Source organism: Neolamprologus brichardi, chromosome 3 (assembly GCF_056152115.1).
Source record: "Neolamprologus brichardi isolate AB-2024 chromosome 3, ASM5615211v1, whole genome shotgun sequence".
In the NCBI taxonomy this organism is placed as follows: Eukaryota; Metazoa; Chordata; class Actinopteri; order Cichliformes; family Cichlidae; genus Neolamprologus; species Neolamprologus brichardi.
This window is the reverse complement of record NC_142106.1, coordinates 53,819,348-53,843,121: the sequence shown is the minus strand read 5'-3', so window position 1 is coordinate 53,843,121 and position 23,774 is coordinate 53,819,348. Positions and strand designations below refer to the sequence as shown.

The window sequence follows — 23,774 nt, the reverse complement described above, 5'->3', positions numbered from 1 at the left end:
GAACAAACACTCTAGTGTGACTCCTGCTTTAATGCTACCATTAATGCTAGTAGTATTCATGCTACTTCTACATGCTACTCTGAAAATCACTTTCAGATCTATTAACAATAGTATCAAGAAAAATACCATCCTGATTACTTCTGATGTACTAGGATTACTAGTTTCTCACAGTGATTGATAGTTCTTGTCAGCATACTGTTAACATACCTGTTTGTTCCCAGAACTCTGAACACACGACTCTCATCTGTAATTTCTTGTGTTACCTGCACATAAAGTGAAAATCACTCAACAGATTTGAATACAGAATATATTTGATATATGCTGTAGATGTACTGTAGAGTTGCAGTTTGTCACATGTAAATACAGTCTGTGAGCAGCTATGAGCTGAAAGATCTTTCTAGAAACACGAAATGTTTTCACTCTTCTGTTGCTTTTTCATATATTTCCACATCATTAATATTGATCCCACCTGTCTCACCTGTTTCATGCTTTTATACATAATAACAGGACACGTGTGATCTGAGCGCTGCTGTGGTTGCTGTGCTGCACGTCTTCATTTAGATAACAGAGACATCTAGTGGTTCAGAGGGAGAACTGCAGGAGGTGGAGCTGTGTTTTAGCATGGAAAACTTTTCATCTTTTAGGCGCAGATACAAATATGACAAGTATCAGTGTAAGATACAAAAGGTCACATCAGTTAGCAGAGGGAACAGTGATCACACAGCAATGTAAGAATAGAAACATAACAGTGAATCTGGACATGTATACAGATGGAAGCAAACAAACAGGATGAAACACTACATTAAAGCCACAAATGGGAAGAAAACAAACCCAAAGGAAAATATATTTGATCTCAGGAATCCAAATCAGATGCTTTAGAGCAGGGGTCGGCAACCCTGGGCACGCGTGTCACAGCTGCCACGTGAAGGGTTAACTGATGGTACGACCATAGCTGGACTGGCCATCGGGCATACCGATGGTGGTTTTTCGTTTTTAATCGGCCGATGATGTTTTTTTATTTTTTTGTAACGGTATAAACAATGAAAGGTGGTGGATTGGCCGGATGCTGGTCGATGTGTAAAAATAAGTCAGTTGTTTGGTGGTGGCTATGGTGGAGCTTCCACAGAGGCAGCAGTTGGATGAGGGAAAGGGGAGGCAGGAGGAGCAGAGACCCGAGGCGGCCGCCGGTCCGAGTGTCAGGTGAACTGAACTTCAGGTAAGAAGTTATGACCTGCAGTCTATCTGGGTCAGATATAAACCAAGTTTAGGTGGAGTTTATTTTCCTTGTGCTGACTTTTTACAGTCAGTTACAATAACTCGTACTGCCTACTAGCTAGCATGATGGAGTTTCTATACAGCTGGGTGGGTGCTATGATGTTACTGATAGTGAACTTTACAGTGGCTTGCAAAAGTATTCGGCCCTCTTGACCTTTCCCACATTTTGTCACATTACAGCCACAAACATGAATCAATTTTATTGGAATTCCACGTGAAAGACCAACACAAAGTGGTGAACACGTGAGAAGTGGAAGGAAAATCATACATGATTCCAAACATTTACAAATTACACATTAAAAATAAATAACTGCAAAGTGGGGTGTGCGTAATTATTCTTTCATGGAAAAACACACTGCCATCAACTTCTGTTTTGTTTTTGTCAAAATCACTGTAATATAATCACTGTACCTTTATATACATGTGACTTATATTAATGCTGCTGCCCTCTTGTGGCTAAAGTGTAATTATGTTATTGTTATTAGGGAAAACATTTGAGAGTAACATGTCAAATGAGTCAGCACTTTGGCTTTAGCTTAAGAAATCCTCATTTTTATGTAATCAGTTATAGTTGCATGTATTCGTTATCATAATTTAACCTTTAACATTGATGTCTTAAATTTATTTTGAGTAAATTAGCAATTTTATGGTATTTATAGGGTATTTTATGGTTGTATTAAATATGTGGACGCCAGGTCCTAGGAGGTTAAATATCTGCTCACTTTGTCAAAATGAACCTAATCATCTCTGATGAATTCAGTGATGTCTGCCAGCTCACCTTGCAAGTGGTCGAGCTTATACCGCCGACAACGCGGCACACAACTTGTAAACCCCCTGCTGACTATCACCTCTTGAGTTATTTATTTATGTTAGTTTCAACTGTTCCTGCAAAAAGTAAGCACGTGTTACTGATAAAAAAGTCCAATAGAAGCAAAGTCTAAACTTTGAAAACAAAAAACAAAAACCTGTCTGATTAAGATCTGATCTTTGGGGGGTTTCAATAAGCAGTGTGACCCATGTATATGCATTAGGGGTGGGTTTTGATTATCGATTTATCGATTAAAATCGATTCTCGCTTGGATAACGTGATATCGATTCATTAAAAACCTGAATCGATTTTTTAATATAAATTTATTTTGGCCAAAACTCCAGAATCTCAGGTTAAACCTCCCAAAATTTCAACAACCACCAAACAGCTAAAACAGTCAATGAGAGCAGGAACACGGATTCTGCACAAAGACGTAAACACAAAGCGCGGAGCCGCCGACGCATCAGAATCAGAGAGATGTGATTTTCTCACCTGACTGCACGGACACGAGCTGAAAGCCGACAGCTCGCTGATTCTGATGTTTCGGCGGGTCCGCGCTTTGTGTTTACGCCCTTTTTGCGCTGATTCTGAAGCTGCAGGTTTGATCTCTCTCCAAACAAAATTGAGTAAACCAGCAGCAAAAGAAGATCCAAACTACACTTCACATAAACATCGTCATGAATTCCCTCTGATTGTTTTGCTGCCACCACGATAAAATCACACTTCATGCACAGCTCTCTCTCTCTCTCTCTCTCTCTCTCTCTCTCTGTACTTCAAGAACAGTTTCCCGTCTAAAAATCTGTTTTCTGCATTATTCCCTTGCTTGTTATGCACAAGTCTACCGTTCTTACAGCCTGTCGGCCGCTGTTTTTTTTTCTTTTACTTACTTCTGAAAACAAAGCCTCGTTTCTGCCGTTCAATACTGAACAAATTTAAACTTTTTAAAATGATGCAAAATTGCAAAATGCTCAGCTGTGTTTGTAATAAAACCTCTGTAACTTTGCTCTGCTTCACGTCAGCAGCATCAGGTAATGTTCATATGTTCATTAATGGTTTTCTTTCGTTTTTGATGTACTGCAGAATATTTGTATAAAATCCCAGGCCAGGAAAACCTTCATGTTTTTCTGTTTTATCCTCAGCTACTTTGACACAAAGACATCTGCTGTGATGCTCACACCTTTGATAAAGTCTGGCAAGTGTCAGATTTCTTTTTATAGATATAAAAATATAGAAATGTACTGACGCATGACCTGAATTATAATATTTCTGACTGTCTGAGGCAAAATTTCCCCAATTCAAATTGAATCAAATTGAATCAAATTGAATCGATTCTAGAAATGAGTGATGATACCAGCCCTAATATGCATGTTTTAATAAAAGAGATAATGTTGGTGTTTCAGTCATGTAGTAACTGTTAGCTTTAACTGTACAAGGCTTGTTAGACATAATGAAACACATCGTGCAGATTTCTGGATGTTAGACTATAATTTTTATTATGATTATTAATCTTGAGTCTAAAAAGTCAGTCAAGTATATCCAGGATATCTTTCTGTTAACTGGATTCACTGACCCTAACACTGGGACCAGGATAAGCGGTCGCATGAAGCTGGTTATCAGCTGACAATCGTATTATTTAATTAATTTAATTAAGTTATTTAATTTTTCTAATTTTTCCTCTACATTTCCGCTGAAATGAAGGGATTGTGTTAAACATGCTTTAGTTCCTCACATTTTTCTGCAATCTCTTTGTTCAACCCCCTGAATTAAAGCTGAAAGTCTGCACTTCAAACACATCTGAGTTGTTTCATTTAAAATTGATTTTAGTGTATGTACAGAACCAAAATTACAAATTAAGTTCCCTCTGTCCAGATATTTATGGACCTAACTGTATAATCTATACAGCACGTAAAAAATGCTGTAAATAAAGAAGTCTGTGAAAATGTGGCGCTTCCAGGTCAATTTAAACTGAAGTGATATAATCTTCTCCCCACAGTTTGAGTTTGTATTGTCTCAGCTGCAGACAGACTATGATATAAATTTGGAGGTGCCAACCACTATAAATATTATTAGTTATAAAGGACACCTTCCTGCCTTTAGTCTTATTCATGATGATTATTAGTTGTCTTCTAATGTCCACAAGTCTGTATGATGTGTTTCATAGTTTCTAACAAGCCTTTTAAACTTAAGTTACTGCATTGCTGAAACATCAACATCTGCTTATTGAACAAAAAACAACCAAAAGACCACACTTCTGATTTTATTGTTATTTTAATAGACTTCCAATCATTATACCAGATAACTGGCCTCAGAATATAATTGAATAAACATTTTTAAAAACGATAACCTAATCCTGTGTTGACAGGCTGAGCTCTTCAGTATCCACCAACAGCATCGTCATGCTGAGTCAGACGTTTCTGCTCCTGGTGGAAATACTCTTCCTCTTTCCACATTGTATCAAATGTTTTTAAATGTTAGTTACAATTTAAAATTAAAGATTCAAAAAGTGTAACACATGATGCAAATGTAAACAAAAGCCCCTCTGCAGTATCAAGTCTGCATGGCAAAGTGACACACGTTAGGTGATCTTCATCCTTGGGAAAAGTGCTGTCAGCTATTTCCCAGTCACCTGGCGTCTGTGCTGTTCACAGAATCACAATTCCATCGCTGAACTTCCTCTCTGCACCGTCGATTAGAGCTTGGCACGCTCCCTTCATCCTTCTGCTTCTGAAGAATTAGGGCAGAGCACATCGTACACCCTAGTTGTCTTCCTCAACGTCAACGTTGAATCTCTTTCACTCCTTCTGGTTGTTTGCTGTTCAAAGTCTCCTCTCGACGATCTTCTGGAAGCTCAGTAGCACAGCTCACTGTGGGATGTTTGCTGTGCTGAAGGTGATCTCTGCTCCTCCATGATCCTCCAGAAGCCTCTCTCCAGGCCTCAGCTTCCATCTTGTGGACGATCTCCTCAGTCACTCCTATTCATGGCACCTCACGACACCTGCAAGTTAAAAATTGACACTCCTCTTTTGCCACACGGCTCTCGCCTTGTGTCAACTCCACACTATGAGACATGCACAAGAATGTTGCACATTCTCTCTGAAAAATTCTCCAGGGTTTCTCTTCGAGCAGCTCCACTCCAAACCTGTAACCCTGTGTCAAAGAAACATTAGTCAGTGGTTAAATGTTAAGATTGTTCAACTCCCAGCTCCACCCGGAGCCTGTATCCTTGCCTGTAGACAAAACCCTGTAAATTAAAACAAACTTCACATTTGCAAACAACTGTAGCTCATAAGAGTAATAAAGTATTCAGCATCACAGAGACAAGTATCATTGCAGGCTTATTCCAAATCATTAAACCTCTGCTTTTTTGCCATAATTTGCTCCAAATCATCGATCATCTCAACTTCCTCCCACATTGTAATCAGTGACTTTCCTTAAGTTTGTCACTCACTTATTTCATCACTATGAGCTCAATAGTGGTCAGATAATGAGCCCTATTTTAACTATTCTATAACCCTGCACATCTGCTCAGTCGTCACTTGTCTGTCTGTGCTGAATCCTTTACCAGCACTCTTAGAGAAACATTAGCAGTAGCATCCTAGGTCAGGCCTGGGTCACCAGACTCCAGAGGTGCTGTAAAAGGTCATAAGGTTAACACTCTGCTGTAAAAGAAGTAACACTGGTTTCAACACAGTATGTCTCTCTCACTGTATTCACATCTCCACTGTAATATTCACATTCTTCAACAACACAGTGTAATTTCATCACCAACATACAGCCTGTAAACACAGTTTCCTTCACACAAAAACTCAGTAATCCTGTGGTAGAAAAACATTATTAAGTTGTGTCCTTACCGCTGAATCCTTTTAGACAGGGACTCGCTTCCTAATTGTCCCAATAAGTGGCTTTCTCCTGAACCCATTTTAATTTTGGAGAAACTCACTTTGCAACCGTTCCCGACAACATGTTGTGTAGTTCTTCCTGTTCAAACATTCAGATGTGCTTTAAATGACAGAGATTTAGCAACAAACTTTTAGTGAACTGTGAAAGTAACAAAATAAAAAGGAAAAAAGAAAGAAAGGCCTTGTTAAGTCAGGACACGTGTTCTTCATCCCAGGAGGGGAAATTATACCAAACCTAACTGGCAGATTCAACTTTGTAACAAAAGACAAATCATCAGCCAGATTAATCTCAAACATTCATCCAATCAGCCACACACCTCACACCTCACAACGTAACCCTGTTGTCTCATCACATAATGAATTTCTTCTAATGTAACCAAATGTGTACCATGTTAAAACTTCTTCGCACATCAGAAACTCACAATCAGCTCACTCATTCAAGACCCCTCATCAGCATTCTGTTTTCTCCTCTATGATGCAACCATCTGTCCTCCAAAATGATATTCGTCCACTAGTCTATGTATCACTTACTAGTGACTTGGACAAGATGACAAACAGAATCTCATGCTTGGACTCTGTCTGGTCTTCATGAGTTTCATTGTATGTGTATGTACTCCATCCATTTCAGCTCACGCTGCCGCCGTATTGTTAGCGATCTCATTTCTCACTTCTTGCACGTCAGCCCTAATGTTATTCCTGAGTTCTTCTTTTAACACCACGCTGATATCGTCTTTGATGGATTGAAGAAGCTCCAATTTCAGGGCATCAGTTTACACAAAGCACCCATCGCTCTGCTGAGCCTGTTCCTCAGTGGTCGCTGAGCTGGGCGCCGCCCTTGGGCCACCATTGGTATTCTCGGCCGAGGATGCACCGGGCCTAGCCGCTGTTCCTCCTGTGTACTTGTATTTCCTTAGGTTAGATGCCATTTTGTCTTGCATGAAGCTTTAATATAATATTATTTAATATAATAATAAAACTGTTAGCTTCCCCTGTGACATAAAATGAGACTTTGTAGGTTGAAAAAAAACTATTTCTGAAACTCGGTTAGCGGGAGCCTTCAGAAACACGTCCTACTCCATTGCTGGCTCGCTAGTGCCCCCTATGTAGCCCAGTAGTAGTAGATGGAGTTATCAAGCTGGACTGACAAACATCATGACTCATGTAATCCCTACATGTGGACCTTTCACAGATGGATCCAAGTGCAGATTCAACTCTGCATTACATTTGACTTCAGCTGTTACACACTTTCATTTTCTAGCTGTGTCACTTCCTGCTTTTTGGATCAGATAGTTTATCCATGTCCACAAATGTTTGGCTGCGTATTTGTATCATCTATATTTTCCAGTCTTCATACAGCCGATATTTCATGTGAACTCCAATCTGCCACCTGCCATCACGTTTTCAGGGTTAACTCAGTGTTGAAATGTAGGACAAACAGCAGCACATGTTCTCTAAATGTTTGCAGTCATTTTTAAATGAAGCTGATACTACATGAGACATTTTCCACATTTATTGTCTTTGAACAGAGAATAATAAAGCCATCAAACATATACAGGCTTGTGCAAATACAAACTTCTGTGGTGCATTTGATGACCTGCAGAGGAGAACAAGTCGGGCTTTTCAGCCCTAACACAACCTCTTTGTTCTCAATACTACAAAACCTTAAAAGGCTGATATGCAAGTTTGCATGAATCACCAACACAGTTGTATTTGTTTCTAGTATAGTTATAAATAAGGTGATCAAATATCTGCTGACTGATTAGATCCAGTATCTATTACAGATGAACTGGATATCACAGCATGTTGTTAATCCGTCATATCAAACTAAACAGTGTTGCTGGTGTAAATATCCTCCAATAAAGTCAGATGGGCTGAGGGCTTCTGTTGCCAGGTAACGATGATGTCACACTGGATCTTCTGATCTTTAGCATCGTAGCGCTCGGAGTCTGATGTTGGCTCATGTGTTGTCATCCACCAACATGACGTTCTACTAGCCAAGGCCTCACCTTAACCCACTGATGCTGATCACACAGACCCACTAATAGAACTGTTTTATCAGGTTTATGCAGCGTCACCATCAATGTCACATTTAATCAGAACACATTTACATTACAAACCCACTACAACCATTATCAACATTTTAAATTACATTATACATCTGCAGTAATTTAAAGCACCACTATTTTAACCTGAATCATTTCTCCACCTTAACAGTTATTCCTCAAATGAAGCAAAAAAGTGTACCAACAAATAATTTAATATTTATTTTCCAACTTTTACAAGTGAAATCAAACAAGTGTATTTAACAGTGAAAACCAGAGTGGAAGCTGCTCATATAGAGTCCAACCCAGGCTAAAAGTAAGTGGAGTAGACCAGCACCATCAAAGTGTCGGCTCTCTGAACACGGTGCAAGATCGCCATCTGCAGGACAAAACTAGTTTTTCTTGCCCTCCTCGTCAACGTCAAGATGACGTCACCGTACAACGAAACATGCAGATCAGGTGACATGACTGTTTAAGAGGCGGAGTTAAACTGTGGCAGGTAAGCATGTGGAGGAGGAGCAACAACTGCAGCATGACGCTGCAACATCATCATTGCATTATACAGTTTCCTCTCTAACTGGATGATGCTGTGAACAAGAACAGCTGTGGAACCATTGGCCATTTCCCATAGTGTAGCTGAGTCAAAACAGCCCAAGTGCTGAGAGGGAAAACATAATGATTTATGTAAAGTCATAACTGGCTGCAGCAGCTGACCTTTGACCTGTGAGCTGCAGATTAAGTTTCTTTTATGGTTCAGTGTTTAATGTTTAAACTGTTTATGGCTGCACACACGCCCACAGTCAGGTTACATTTTGAAATGTTATATACAGTGTGGCAGCTGACCTTTGACCTTTAACCTGCGAGCTTCAGACTCATTGCTGGTGTGAGGTGTTTAATACTATTGAAGCTTGCAGACACACCCACATCATCTGATTTGTTCTCAGGGTTGTTCAGTGTGTTGGAGTTGGAGCAGAAACCTGCTGCGGGTTAATTATTGATCAAACAATATCACACAAGGTGCAGCAGCTGACCTTTGACCTGTGAGCTTCAGACTCTTTGCTGGTGTCAAGTGTTTAATGTGACTTCAGCCTGCAGACACAGAGGACTGATGAAGCAGAAGATTGTCTCTGTTTCTACACAGACCTGGTCCAGACAGCAGAGCTGCAGAGTGAAGACGTTCATGGGAAGAAGCTGAGTAAGTGCAACGTCCTCTTTGAATCCTGGATCAGGAAGTGAAGCCGGTGAATATTTGGTGTTTAAATAAGGTTTCTGTCTTTGACTCAGTCTGCTGTCACTTTGTTTCAGAGAGAAAAAGCGATTTCAGATTAACTGCATTATATGCTGAGTAACTAAATGCTGCTAGTCTGTGGTGTCACTCCCAGCAGCATCACGTCATTTCTTTACTCTGACCTTTAACATCAGTTCACTTAGCTAGCAGAGCAGCTGGCAGTTAGAGTATGAACTCTGTGTCAGCAGTCAGCTTGGTCCTGGTGGTCACCTGGTTTCATGTTTGCTGATGATCCAGATGTGTCCACATAATTATTTATTTCTGTAAATGTAAAGACTTTACAGATAAACAACAGCAGCCCTCTGGCTGGACTCTAACCTGTGAGTTTCCTGTGATTGAAACCACAAGCTGACATTTTCCTTCTGAAGCAGCTGAATGGATGTTTGAGTTTACCTGCATACATGGTGCAAATAAACCCGCTTTGGATGGTTTGGAGGCGGAGCCCAAAGCAGGACAGGATTCTAATGTGATTGGTCACTTTGATGAGGTGGCTGTAACTCAGGTGGTCGAGCAGGTCACCCGCTAACCAGAAGGTTGGTGGTTTAATGCCAGTCTGCATGATGTCCTTGGGCAAGATACTAACCCCATGTTGCTCTCCGATGCATCCATTAGAGTGTGAATGTTAGACAGGAAGCACTTAGAAACATGGAAAAAGTGCTTGTGTGAATGTACAAGTTGTGTAAAGCTTTTGTTTGAAAAATAAAGTTTATTTCTTATTATTTATTTTATAATAAAGTTATTTCCTGTGCAGCAGTGGAAATACTGACAACTATAGCTGGATTATTTATTTGAACTATTTTAAACCAGAGGCTTCAGACGCAGGTTCTGCAGCCTTTGCACTGCTGTGCCATCAGTCTGTTGGTCAGTATTTGATAGATTTCAGGGAAAAATGAAGGAACCTGAACAACTGGTCAGAAACACTTATACTTTATACATCATGCTTTTCTTATGCAACATCCACACGTGAATCAGGAAACTTTAACATTTAAAGTATTGTAGCTCTGTTGCTAAATTTTCTGACTCTTGTTTTAATGGTAATAGTCAAAGTGTGATCGGTGAATTGTGAGCAGCAGAAAGGAGGAAAGCACTAATGCTGGCACAAGGGGCCACAAGCCAGTGTACTCCAAGTGGCAGCCTGGGTAAATGGGGAGTGTTGCATTAGTAAGGGCATTCTGAACTAAAGCTTTACCAAATAAAATGCGTGGATCATAATGAATAAGACTGTCATGCTATTGATGGCTGAAAGAAAAGGAAGAGGAGAGGAGGAAGGAGGCATGTTAGGAGTAGGGATGGGTATCGTTTAGGTTTTATCCGATACCGGTGCCAAACCGGTACTTTTGAAACAGTACCGGTGCTTAATCGGTGCTCGAATCACTGCTTAAAGAATGGAGAACACAAATTTTGTCCTAAAACCTCTCATGTTTAGCTGTTTTTTTTGTAAAAAGATAACAATGTTAGCCTTTTTTGCAGCTATAGGACATATATGGTTTCACTCTATCAAACAAGAAGACAGACACATGTAACTACGACGGTGTTTGCTAGTTCACCTTACATGCATTAATGTAATAACGTGGTTAGCCTACTCAACGTAAATTACACACGAACAACATTAAGCTACTCACCCAGAGAAGAGCAGCTGCTGCTGCCATCATCATCCTCATCATTTCTGCTACACTGGCAGGGCTAGGGGCCAGGACTCTCCTCTTCGGGTTCTTGGGGGATGTTGCTAACTCCGGGTCCGATAACAGGCACCACACCCGCAGTAGATGTGCTCCGTGTGAGGTCTTGCAGCAAGCTATCAAATACGGTGCATTTCTCGGCTTTTACAAAAAACGCTATGCGTCGCCGAGTACTCAAAGTGCTCTATACAACATGCCATATTCACCCAATCACACCCATTCTCACAAGCACTTTATCTACACTCAGTCCTTTCTAAGTACGTTCACACACATTCACACTGGGATGGATGCATTGGAGAGCAAGTTGGGGTTAGTTTGCCCAAGGATATGTGACATACAGACTGGAGGAGCCTGTGATCGAACCATCAACCTTCCGATCAGTTGGTGACCAGCTCTACCCCTGAGCTACAGCCTCCCTGTTTCATCAGTTACCTCCTTTGCACAGTATCACCTTAAAGCACTTGTTGCAGGCTGCTGAGTTTGCATCTTTTGCTGTGAAGTACAGCCAGACTTTGACCGCTTCGCCTTGGGCGTTTTTAATCTGTAGCTCTGCTCTAAAAGAATGTACCTGGGCCCGCCTACTCTCCTTGGAAAGGTAAAATGATTGGCTAGAATCCAGTGTATGACATCTCAGGAAAAAAAGCACCGAAAAAAAGCACCGAAATGTGCGCTGCTTTTCAGTCTGGTTACTTACGTTTATGTCAGAACCGGAGCCATTATGGCACCGGATACCGGTACCCATCCCTAGTTAGGAGGCAATGGTAGAGAAGGAAAGATAGGAGAGTGGAGGTGATGTATCTAAATGCATCTGAACAAAGCAGAAGTACACACCAAACTCAACGGATAGTCAAATGTAGAATCACAGAACAGAACTGCAGGCTGAGTTTGGATGTTTGACTTTGTCTTTCACACCTCTCTGTGGCTCACACACACAGTGACGTCAGACACATTCACACTCACTGTTCCATCTGCTTTGTGCACAAATTCATTACTTTCTTCCTTCAATGATCTACATACTACGTGCTGCCCAGTAAATACTTTGCAATGTATTTCATCCCCTTTCAAGGCAGAATTACTCAGTTTATTCCCCATTACAAGACAACAATCAGCCATACTCACACAGACCACGTCTGGAATGTCTTTGATCCTGCTGCTTGAACTAAGTCTTACACATTTAAGTAACACAATGACAACATTTAACAATTTGACTCCAACAGCTGCCAGCTGAAATTGAAATGTAATTTAAATGAAGGATTGAAGGTTATTGGGTTTTTGAACGTAGAGATCACATGAACGTATATGAATTGTATGATATGTCTCTTCTATGTTTCTATTATCATATTTTGATGTTGATTGTGATTGGTTTTATTTGTTTCTTAAGTGGTTGTAGTGTTTTAATATTTGGTATTTTTTTCCATTTTGTAATTGTGTATAAAGTTTAATTTGAATGAAAGTTACACTCAAATGCTTCAGGGTCTTCAGTCAGTGTGTGATCAGTTTTATACATGGCAATGGTCTTACGTACCCCGGTGTTGGATATGGCTGATAACGGTATGTTTAAATCTGAAACAGCCTTTAAAAACTCTGTCCAGCCAATAGGTCTGAAGGTGTGTGTGTGGTTGTGACGGCTTTAATCAGGTCATAAATGTGTGAACCCGGGATGGTGTGTTTATCAACAACAATTTCGCCTTTGTCATTGTAAGAAATCAAGTCTGGCCAACAAGAGAATGAGTTCTGCATTCCTCCTTCTCCTTTTAGGTATGTGTGTCAAAACATCCTCTGCAATAAAATCCTTCACACCAGCATCACCATAAACAGGTTGGGTGTCCGCAGGCTGGGTTTGCACATCCATGTTAAATTGTTCCGGTAGGGATAAAGACAATATATTCTTTTCACGGGTACCTTGTCTCACAAGTGAGAGGTATCTTTGGAGAATATCACCATATTTTTAGCTTTCTCATCCACATCTATGTCTGATTCTGTAACACTTGAAGCATCTCCTTGTCCAAGTCTTTCTGAGCCTGTTGTCTGATGTTGCCTGTGTACTGCTGCGGTTGCTTCAATAAGTCCAGCTGATGTTGGGGCAGCAAAAACATCTTTTGCACATGTTCCATTTTCACCTGTTTGCTATCAGACTGGTTATGAAAGGGATTGCAGCCCCTAATAAGGGTAGTAAAAACCCGCCAGATTGGTTGATTGTCTTTCTCTTTTTCAAAGTTTTGATCTTTTCTTCAGCAATCAGTCTGATTAGAGATTTTTTTTTTAGCTGTTTGTACTTCTGATTGGTCAGTGAAATGTTACCTTGCAATACGTTAAAGGCTATCTCACACAATGCATTGATGAAGTTTGCATTACTAATAATAACTCTGCGTAGAGCCGGGGGAGACTTGTATATCAACTCCAACAGAGACAGATTCCTCCGCATGCGTGATGACATCCTTTCACCTCTTCACTGTTTTTTGTTTTGGGATATAAACAACCGGACGGTCTGACAGTAAATTTCTTCTGAGTCTTAAATAGTCCGGGGTCTTAGCTTTATAGTCTATTAAAACATACCCGTATGTTGTGGATGTGGCATCATTAAACGCTTCTATAATATATTTAGTATTACCAGGAAAGATTTGCCTACCTAAAAGCATGACTTGATATTTATCTCTTGGATTTTTAACCAATATTAGTTGGCGTATTTCAAAAATAAAAAATATGAAGACACTCAAAATAAATTTCCTGTGGTAGGAAACTATTTTGTGCAACTTTTTTGTATTTACAGTTTTGGGGGGTAAGCCTCTTAAATTTCTCTAACTAGAAATATATGTTAAAAAAACAAAACCAATTTTCATTTTTTTGGTAGTTTATTGCACTTTTTTGCAATTTATGTAATTACTATGCACTTAATGCATACATATTATTAAAACTTGGGCTATAATGGTTGAATTGATGTATATCAACTTGAAATGCTCCCAAAAATGTCACTACAACATGTAAAAATATAATATAAGCTCTGGCGGACTTGGTTCTATGGTAGGTCTTAAAGGGTTAACAAATTGTTCTTGTCTGCGGGAAGAAGGGTGTCATCAGCAAGAGATTCGGGTATACCATTAACAAAGTTTATGTCTCTTATCTTAAGAAGCTGGTCATATAGTGGCTGCCAGCATGAGTATATATACACAATGTTATCAGTGCTGTGTGATATAATCCTGGAAGAATTTTCAATGACGCTTTTAACAAAAAACGTCTTTCCACAGTTACTGGAACCGCTGGCCACCGTGCTGAACGGGTGCTGTAACCTGGCGTCAAACCCCTGATCTAATTTAAAATCCATAAGGCAGGGTTGTATAGTCTGGGAGCACACGGCGCTTATTGTAGACAACCTTAAGCTTCTTCACAATGGTTTCATTCTTCAAATGAAGCTTCTTTTTATCACATCTGATATTATCAGAGATGGCGACTAGGTGTGCGTCTGATGTCTGATTGGCTACAAACTTGTGGACTAAGCCTTTCAAGGATTCGTGGGTGACAACTTTTCAGTTTAGTGCTTTTAGTGTTACGCCTTTACATTTGACCTGGGTCTTGCCCAGCGATGTGTGATATGTGTCGCATTTTGGCCCACCGGAAACAAATTCTACTATGTGATCCTCCACACCTCCCTCTCCAGAATCTAATTCGCTGGTGAGCTCCCCCAGAAATGGTCCTAGAGGAGGCATCCAGTCGCCAGGGCGTGCCGTGAAAATGATGCTGTCTGTATCACAATACAGCACGCACTGCTGCAAGTTGTCTAACAAATCATACAGCATGAGTCTGGCATGTGCAGCGGTCATGGCCCCCACAAAGACATTAACGTCCTTCATGCGGGATGCTCTACCATCAGAGTGGAGCCATTGCACCATGGCGACGTCGTCAGAGATGAAACAAAACTGCCACACGTCATCCTGGTCGCTAAACATTAGCTGGCTAAACCTGGAAGGGTCTGTGATGAACTCAGATGACGCCATATTCGACCTCATACTGAAACCACCCCATAATGAGTTTAGCAACAGCTTCTTACAGTTTCCAACAGCTTTATTTACACATATCTTGGACGGATCTAGCATTATTCCCTCCTTCTCATAATACTCATCTATGTACTTCTGCTGCTCGTCAGGTGTTTTCACATGTTCTGGATACGCCGAGGCCTCCTGTTTAAGTTTTAGAAAGGCTTTCACATAGTCTGTAAACAATGTGTCAGTCTTGTTGGGGAAGTGCCACACCTCATCAATAGAAACAATCCTGTATCCTTTCTCAACAGCTTTTTCAAGCTCAAATAAGACCCATGTGCCATTCAACACCCGCTCACTGTCACTGTGCCCACATGCTGTGTGCTGCTTCTTGTCTTCAGCGCACAAGCTGCAGAGCGGAAACATCCGTTTGCCGTGGCACCTGTAGGGAAAGACGGGGTGAAAAAGACCTCTTGGCGGCAGTACGGAGCATTTAACAAAGCCGAAATAATTTTCTAGGCTGTCAAAGTTTCTGTAAATGATTTGAGGGTGTCCTACAAGATAATCTTTTTTAGATTGCACTGTGGGAGACTGGTGAAGTCATAGTAAAATATTTTTTCATCACATGCAACCTTCTTGTACAGTTTTAGAGCATTTGTGAAAAACCCAACAATCATATGACCCCCTATGAGCATGTTTTATGTTTTTCATGTTTAAATTGATTATTGCCACATTTAAATAACTATTTAATGGTGTATTTAATTAATTCATTTTGGCACAGTTAGTAAGTAAACTTTATTTATTAAGCGCTTTTCACAGACAGACAATCACAAAGCGCTGTACACAAATATTAAAATATTAAAATAAACAATAAAATCAATAGACATTATATACAATGTAAAAGATTAAATGTAAATAATGTAAAAAATATAAAATATGTAGATCAACAAAAGGCTTGTTTGAACAGGAGAGTTTTTAACTGTTTTTTAAAAGAATCCACAGAGTCAAGCAAACGTAATTGTAGTGGTAAACTGTTCCACAGCCTTGGTGCAACAGACTGAAAGGCTTTGTCCCCTTTTGTCTTCAGTTGTGTACGGGGAACAACTAAGAGACTCTGAGTCTGTGAGCGGAGATGACGAGAAGCAGTGTATTTTATAAGAAGCTTGGATAAATAATCTGGAGCCTGGCCATTTAGTGCTCTGTATGTTAAAACAAGAATTTTAAAGCGAATTCTAAATTCTATTGGGAGCCAATGTAAAGAATATAAGATGTGAGTGATGTGAACACGCTTGGTAGAGCGAGTTAGTAGTCTGGCTGCTGCGTTTTGTATTGCCTGGAGGCGAGAGATATGATTTATCCAAGCTAGTAAACAGGGAATTACAGTAATCTAAGCCTGATGACACAAATGCATGAATGAGTTTTTCCAGTTCAGCTGAGGAAACCATATGTTGCAGTTTAGATATGTTTCTTAAATGATAGAAACAGGAACGAGACAAAGATTTTACATGAGAGTCAAGGCCCAGAGAAGAGTCAAATATTACACCAAGATTTCGAATATTTGACTTGACAGATGGACAGAAAGAGGCAAGAACCTGACTGATTTTAGAATGTAGCTCAGGAGGAGCTATGATCATGGCCTCGGTCTTGTTAGTATTTAGAACAAGGTAGTTGCTTGAAAGCCAATCAGAAACCTGGGTTAAGCACTGGACTAGGGTGGACAGCCTATCCAGCTGATGAGGCTTAAAGGACATATGGAGCTGAATGTCATCAGCATAAAAATGATAAGACAGGTCGCTAAAAGATTGAATGATACCAGCTAAAGGAAGCATATAAAAAGAAAATAGTAATGGACCTAAAACTGAACCGTGTGGGACACCACAGGTCAGGGCAGCAGTGTTAGAGGAGAACCTATCAGTCCTTACAGAAAAGGTCCTGTCTGATAAGTAGGAAGAAAACCAGTCTAGGGCAGAGCCAGATATACCAGCCAAAACCTTGAGCCTGTTAAGTAGGATTTTGTGGTCGATGGTGTCAAAAGCTGCACTAAGATCAAGCAAAATGATCACAGAACAGTTCCCTGCGTCAGATGCCATTAATAGATCATTATAGACTCTTAAGAGAGCGGTCTCTGTAGAGTGCTGCTATTGAAAGCCAGACTGAAAAGGGTCAAGAATGTGTAATCTACATAATAGAGACCTGAACTGATTTTCAACAATTTTTTCAAGTAATTTACTTACAAATGGCAATTTTGAAATAGGTCGATAATTACTAGCAGAGCTAGGATCAAGATTCTGTTTTTTTAACAGAGGAGTTACCTCAGCATGTTTAAAATAAGATGGAACATAGACTTGCCTCAGTGAACTGTTGATGATGGATAGTAATGTGGGACCAATGCTGGTGATAGACCCGGACAGGACAGAGGGAGGTAATATATCTACAGAGCATGATGAGGATTTCATTTTACCTAAAACTATAATTAAGTCATTGAGTGTGATTGGAGAAAAGGAGGTAAATGATCCAAGACAGCAAGGGGTATCTTCATAAGGGGAGGCATTTGAGGAAATTTTGGATTTCAAGTCCATCACCTTATTTACAAAGTAATTAAGGAAAGTATTACAATCTTCATCAGAAAGTAACTGCGTGCTGGGTTGGAGGAGAAACAATACTGTTGATGGTATCAAATAAAACTCTTGAATTATTTTTGTGACGATTTATAAGATTATTGAAGTAAGAGGATCTGGCCTCTTTGACTGACTCATTATATAGGTAAAGTAGTTCTTTAAAGTGCTCACGATGGACAGTCAGACCGGTGGACTTCCACAGACGCTCTGCTTTTTGATAGGAGCGTCGAAGACCGAGTCTGATTATTTAACCATGGTGTCCGGGAACTAACAGAGCAATAACTGGTTTTGAGAGGAGCAACCTGATTTAGAATGGCAAGACAGTGTTCATTAAAAGAATTAGTTAGAAGCTCAACCTCGTTAGAGGAACTTTTAAAATTAAAAAGAGACGAAAGCTCTGAAATTATAGAGTCTGCGCCTAGTAGAACCTTGAGGATGGGACTCTGAATTAACAGATACAGTAAAAGAGACTGACTTATGGTCGCTAAAAACAACTTCATTTAAATCCATGTGGTCAAGGGAAACACCATGGGTGAAGACCAAGTCCAGAGTGTGCCCAGCCGTATGGGTAGGCCCTGCTACATGCTGAACAAAGTTGAAAGAGTCCATAATGCTCAGGAACTCCTTAGTAGTACTCTTTGTTGAGTCATCCACATGAATGTTGAAATCTCCAACAATGATAACCTTATCCATTTTAATAGTGGAAGTTAAAAAGTCTTGTAGGTCTGACAAAAAAGACGCAGCAGACCCAGGTGGACGATAAATTAAAATGCCGTATATGGGCTGTTCTCTTCCAATTTTTATCAAAAGCATCTCAAAAGAGTTGTAGCAGCTTGAAGAAATCATCTGGCATAAAAAAGTATTTTTAAAAATTACAGCTGTTCCACCTCCTCGTCCAGATATCCGAGGTGCACAGAGAAATGAGCAGTCAGCGGGACAAAGCTCTAAAAGATGTGAGACTTCATTCTCACGTTGCCACGTCTCAGAGATAAACATGAAGTCAAGCTTCTCAGAGCAGAACAAGTCATTTAAAATACAGTGGGGCAAAAAAGTATTTAGTCAGCCACCGATTGTGCAAGTTCCCCCACTTAAAATGATGACAGAGGTCAGTAATTTGCACCAGAGGTACACTTCAACTGTGAGAGACAGAATGTGAAAAAAAAAATCCATGAATTCACATGGTAGGATTTGTAAAGAATTTATTCGTAAATCAGGGTGGAAAAAAAGTATTTGGTCAATAACAAAAATACAACTCAATACTTTGTAACATAACCTTTGTTGGCAATAACAGAGGTCAAAAATTTACTATAGGTCTTTACCAGGTTTGCACACACAGTAGCTGGTATTTTGGCCCATTCCTCCATGCAGATCTTCTCAAGAGCAGTGATGTTTTGGGGCTGTCGCCGAGCAACACGGACTTTCAACTCCCGCCACAGATTTTCTATGGGGTTGAGGTCTGGAGACTGGCTAGGCCACTCCAGGACTTTCAAATGCTTCTTACGGAGCCACTCCTTTGTTGCCCGGGCGGTGTGTTTTGGATCATTGTCATGTTGGAAGACCCAGCCTCGTTTCATCTTCAAAGTTCTCACTGATGGAAGGAGGTTTTGGCTCAAAATCTCACGATACTTGGCCCCATTCATTCTGTCCTTAACACGGATCAGTCGTCCTGTCCCCTTGGCAGAAAAACAGCCCCATAGCATGATGTTTCCACCCCCATGCTTCACAGTAGGTATGGTGTTCTTGGGATGCAACTCAGTATTCTTCTTCCTCCAAACACGACGAGTTGAGTTTATACCAAAAAGTTCTACTTTGGTTTCATCTGACCACATGACATTCTCCCAATCCTCTGCTGTATCATCCATGTGCTCTCTGGCAAACTTCAGACGGGCCTGGACATGCACTGGCTTCAGCAGCGGAACACGTCTGGCACTGCGGGATTTGATTCCCTGCCGTTGTAGTGTGTTACTGATGGTGACCTTTGTTACTTTGGTCCCAGCTCTCTGCAGGTCATTCACCAGGTCCCCCCATGTGGTTCTGGGATCTTTGCTCACCGTTCTCATGATCATTTTGACCCCAAGGGATGAGATCTTGCGTGGAGCCCCAGATCGAGGGAGATTATCAGTGGTCTTGTATGTCTTCCATTTTCTGATGATTGCTCCCACAGTTGATTTTTTTCACACCAAGCTGCTTGCCTATTGTAGATTCACTCTTCCCAGTCTGGTGCAGGTCTACAATTCTTTTCCTGGTGTCCTTCGAAAGCTCTTTGGTCTTGGCCATGGCGGAGTTTGGAGTCTGACTGGTTGAGGCTGTGGACAGGTGTCTTTTATACAGATGATGAGGTCAAACAGGTGCCATTCATACAGGTAACGAGTGGGGGACAGAAAAGCTTCTTACAGAAGACGTTACAGGTCTGTGAGAGCCAGGGATTTTCCTTGTTTGAGGTGACCAAATACTTATTTTCCACCCTGATTTACGAATAAATTCTTTACAAATCCTACCATGTGAATTCATGGATTTTTTTTCACATTCTGTCTCTGACAGTTGAAGTGTACCTCTGGTGCAAATTACTGACCTCTGTCATCATTTTAAGTGGGGGAACTTGCACAATCGGTGGCTGACTAAATACTTTTTTGCCCCACTGTATAAGACTTATTGGTGATTGAGCGGGCATTAATTAACATCCATTTAAGGCTGCGACTCACAAGGACAGGGGTAGAGTTACCGCGCTATGCGGTAAGCCGCGCAGCAAAACAGGGTTCCTGCCACGATGAGGCTTGGCTTTCCATGCTTTCAGCCTGGGTGGTAAACATAGTGGGTTGTGGGGATTAATCCAGTTCCGACAAGTTTCAGCCGAATCTCACTGGTAGCAACCCAGGAATAGAGCCCCCGAAGGTCCATCTCTTTCCGAAGACTACGGAGCAGGATGTGAAGGCTCGCTTCCCCCACTTTCTCCAACGAGGCCTCTGAAGCAAAAATGAGCTAACCGGCAAGAGTGGAGGTAGACCTGGTGCTGTGTCACGCTCTAACGATGGTAGGAAAACAGCCTCGTTTCGTTGACTCTGAAAGCTATCCATTGCAGATTTGATCGCTAGCAACGCATGACGATCATAAATCCTAAGGGAGGTGACACCAGAAAAAACTGTAACAAAAACACTTGCATAGCATATAAAATAAACAAACACACGGACGAAGGCAGCGGGACAGCCAAACACAGGCGCCATCTTGACCTCAGTTGACTCCTTCAGGTCTCACCATAAATTAATTTTATCTGTCAACCTCACCCATCAAACCCAGGGGGCGGGGTTAACGCTAATCGAGTCAGAACCATTGCTTTGGCCTGGTGTCCATTGTTTTTAGAAGGCGTTACTGCACACCAACAACTGCCATGTGGAAACTAACAGAACTGAACTTTGAAAAACTTTGTTTGTGTCTCACCAAATACCGTTTTAATATTTTAGCCGAGAATGTAGCGGTTTAATCTTCAGATGTCTGGTCGGTTTGTCAAGATACAGCTTCTTTGCAAAAGTGCTTCGATGATTTTGGAGATGTCTGCCCAGTCTCACGGCAAAGCGTGGGACAGACCCGCTCGCCTCGCAAGCAATCGAGCTGTTATTACCACCGACAAAGTGCAGGCCCCAGTACACAGCTATAATAACCCCCGCTGTACACTGACTTCATTTACTGAGGTTATATTTATCGAGTTTTTATCTCCTGATGTTCGTACGTGTCATACGTGTTCCAGTCGCCAATTCTGAATGATAACTAACATTAAAAACATGTTTAAGGAGGAGAGAGAGCAAAAAAATTCGATTACCATCTGATGTTTGGGTTTTTGTTCAATAATCAGCGTGACCTGATAAACACATAAAAGAAATAACGTTGGTGTTTCCGTCATGTAGTAACTGTTAGCTTTAACTGTACAAAGGTGGTTCGACACTATGAAACACATACAGACTTCATGATGTTCGCCTCATTTTTTTATTGTGAATATTAATCATGAGGGTAAACGGCCCTGTACACCACGGAGCGAGGTCAGCATGTCCACGATATCTTCAGCTCTCTGAGTTAACCCATCAAACTAATCTAACACTCATCTACGAATAATTCACGGCTCATATCAATATTATTTTACAGAAAATCATCCTTATTACTGCCAACTATTCCAGATACCATCAAATGTTAAAGGAAAATATCAGGATGAGTGTCTGTGAGCTGAGAAGGATGTGAAGCGAGCAGTTTATCCCAGAGCTGAAGCTGCTCTGTGTGCAAAGATGAGCTCAGATTCCTGCTGTGATTGATCAACGGTCACAGAAATGTAGACTTGTAGTTATTACTGCAGTATGGTCACAGCAGATACTGATAAACATGTATTATGAGGATGGATGATCAAGTTTCTCACTCTCTCCTTTAAATCTCAGTTTTTTTCTTCTTCACAGTTTATCTGTTAATTTATTAATGAATAACACTGAAAGAGTTTCTGTTATATTTCCCCTTGAACATCACCTTATTAGGGCGGCATTAGGAAATAGCCCCCCTCCAAAGAATGAATAAATAAATGATGATAATAATAAAATGATTAAAAAGCAGAGCTCAGAGTGGTAGAATGGTCAAACATGGATCCACGGGTGGTTCAGCTGCATTTGTAGACGTGACTAAAGCAAATCTTTCAAATAATCCCACCATCAACGGGATGTTGTCTCCTTTACTACGGTTACTTTACTTGGTCACCGTGTGAATTACTTTGAAATGAACCAAATTCTTTTATTTGTTGGTTGTTGCATATTTAAGCTCTACAGTCAGGAAAGGAGGAGATGAGGCCTCAACAATGTTGGGTTGTAGCTGTGGTTCAGGTTAGAGTGAGTGTCCATGGAATAAATGTAAGTCAGTGAACTGGAAACATGACTGTGTTCAAACTTTGTTTTCCTTTTTGTAATGAGTCTAATCAAAGGTGTACAGAAGTATCTCCACTTTGACTTTTCTGTGTCACCATCAGAGCTTCTGCACAGTGTGTTTCTGGGGCAGATAACATTGCAGCATTATGGAGACAAAAAGAATGTCTGGACTTTTTTAAGTTAAACTTAAAGAAATCCAGATGCTTTTCTTGGACTGTTGGTTTCAGTGTTTAGTCTCATTCACACACTCCCTCAGACTCTTCACACACACTGATTTGCTGACATAAACACACTCCTGTGTGCTTTCTTGGCTTCACACACACACTGAGGACCATCTACAGACTGTGAGCTCCGTCTTCTTTGTCTTTGGAGCCGAACTCTGACAAAGTCAGGAACAAAACTTTCTCCAGCGTGTGAACTTTCCTCCTAGACTCAGTCTGAGCAGTCAGACCACATATTTCTAAAGCAGCACATGAAGGTGTGGCTCACACACACACAGGTGAAGGAAACAGCTGCAGTATTAAAAACTGCTTCACTGTCTACAAATATATGAACTGAATGTTTCTTTCAGGCTATAAAAACCTTATTTATCCTCCATTACAGTCCTGCATTCAGAGGATTACTTCTGTTATATTAGTACATGTATTTTATTCTGATGAACACATGAAACTCTGAGCTGGATTGAATCCATTGAATCAGAGTCCAGGACTCAGACTAAACACACTGAATGTGTCCTGAGCTCGGCCGCTGTTCCACAGTAACTGCTGTCAGAGTCACTGTTACTGAGTTAGCTTAGCTAGCAGAGCAGCTAGCAGTTAGAGTATGAACTCTGTAAGCAGTCAGCTCGGTCCTGGACATTCTTACTGACATAAAGCTGCTCTTTGCAGCCATGTTTGACCTGCTGCTTTGTAGGACTACAGTAATGGAGGATTTGGAGGCTGAACTCAGCTCTGTGACACTTTTTGTAGTGAACTGATGAAAGCTGCGTCTCAGATGGATGTTAGTCCAACACATCAGACACGACCTCTGCAGCTCTCAGTTGATGTGCACATGAATGATTTGTGTTTCCTCTGCAGGTGAAGGTAGAAAGTGTGTGTGAGCTGATGTGAATTGAGCAGCATGGATCAGTGTGAGGACAGAGAGGAGGGAGTCCCTCCCTCTAAAAGCACTCTGTGTGGGGAACATGAGAGCCAGACCAAAGCTCAGAGGTGAGATGACCATCTCTAACTGTCCATGACTCTTCTCCATGTCACAGCTCAGCACTCACATCACTGCTCCATCATTATTCACACTCATACC

At 40.8% G+C, this 23,774-nt stretch overlaps 1 protein-coding gene across 2 annotated transcripts in view; it reads left to right on the top strand.

Moving 5' to 3' along the window:
- The window catches only part of LOC148105837 (NACHT, LRR and PYD domains-containing protein 12-like), a 219,542-nt gene that overhangs the window by 123,936 nt on the left and 71,832 nt on the right, over nt 1-23,774 (top strand). Inside the window, exon 1 of one of the 2 annotated variants that reach the window (XM_087838936.1) lies at nt 23,582-23,683. The exons of the other annotated variant lie outside the window; for it this stretch is intronic. Within the exon in view, the coding sequence (XP_087695062.1) occupies nt 23,595-23,683 (89 nt within the window). The 5' untranslated portion in view covers nt 23,582-23,594. Of the gene's footprint in view, nt 1-23,581; nt 23,684-23,774 lie in introns of those variants that run through there. 2 annotated transcript variants of the gene reach the window in all.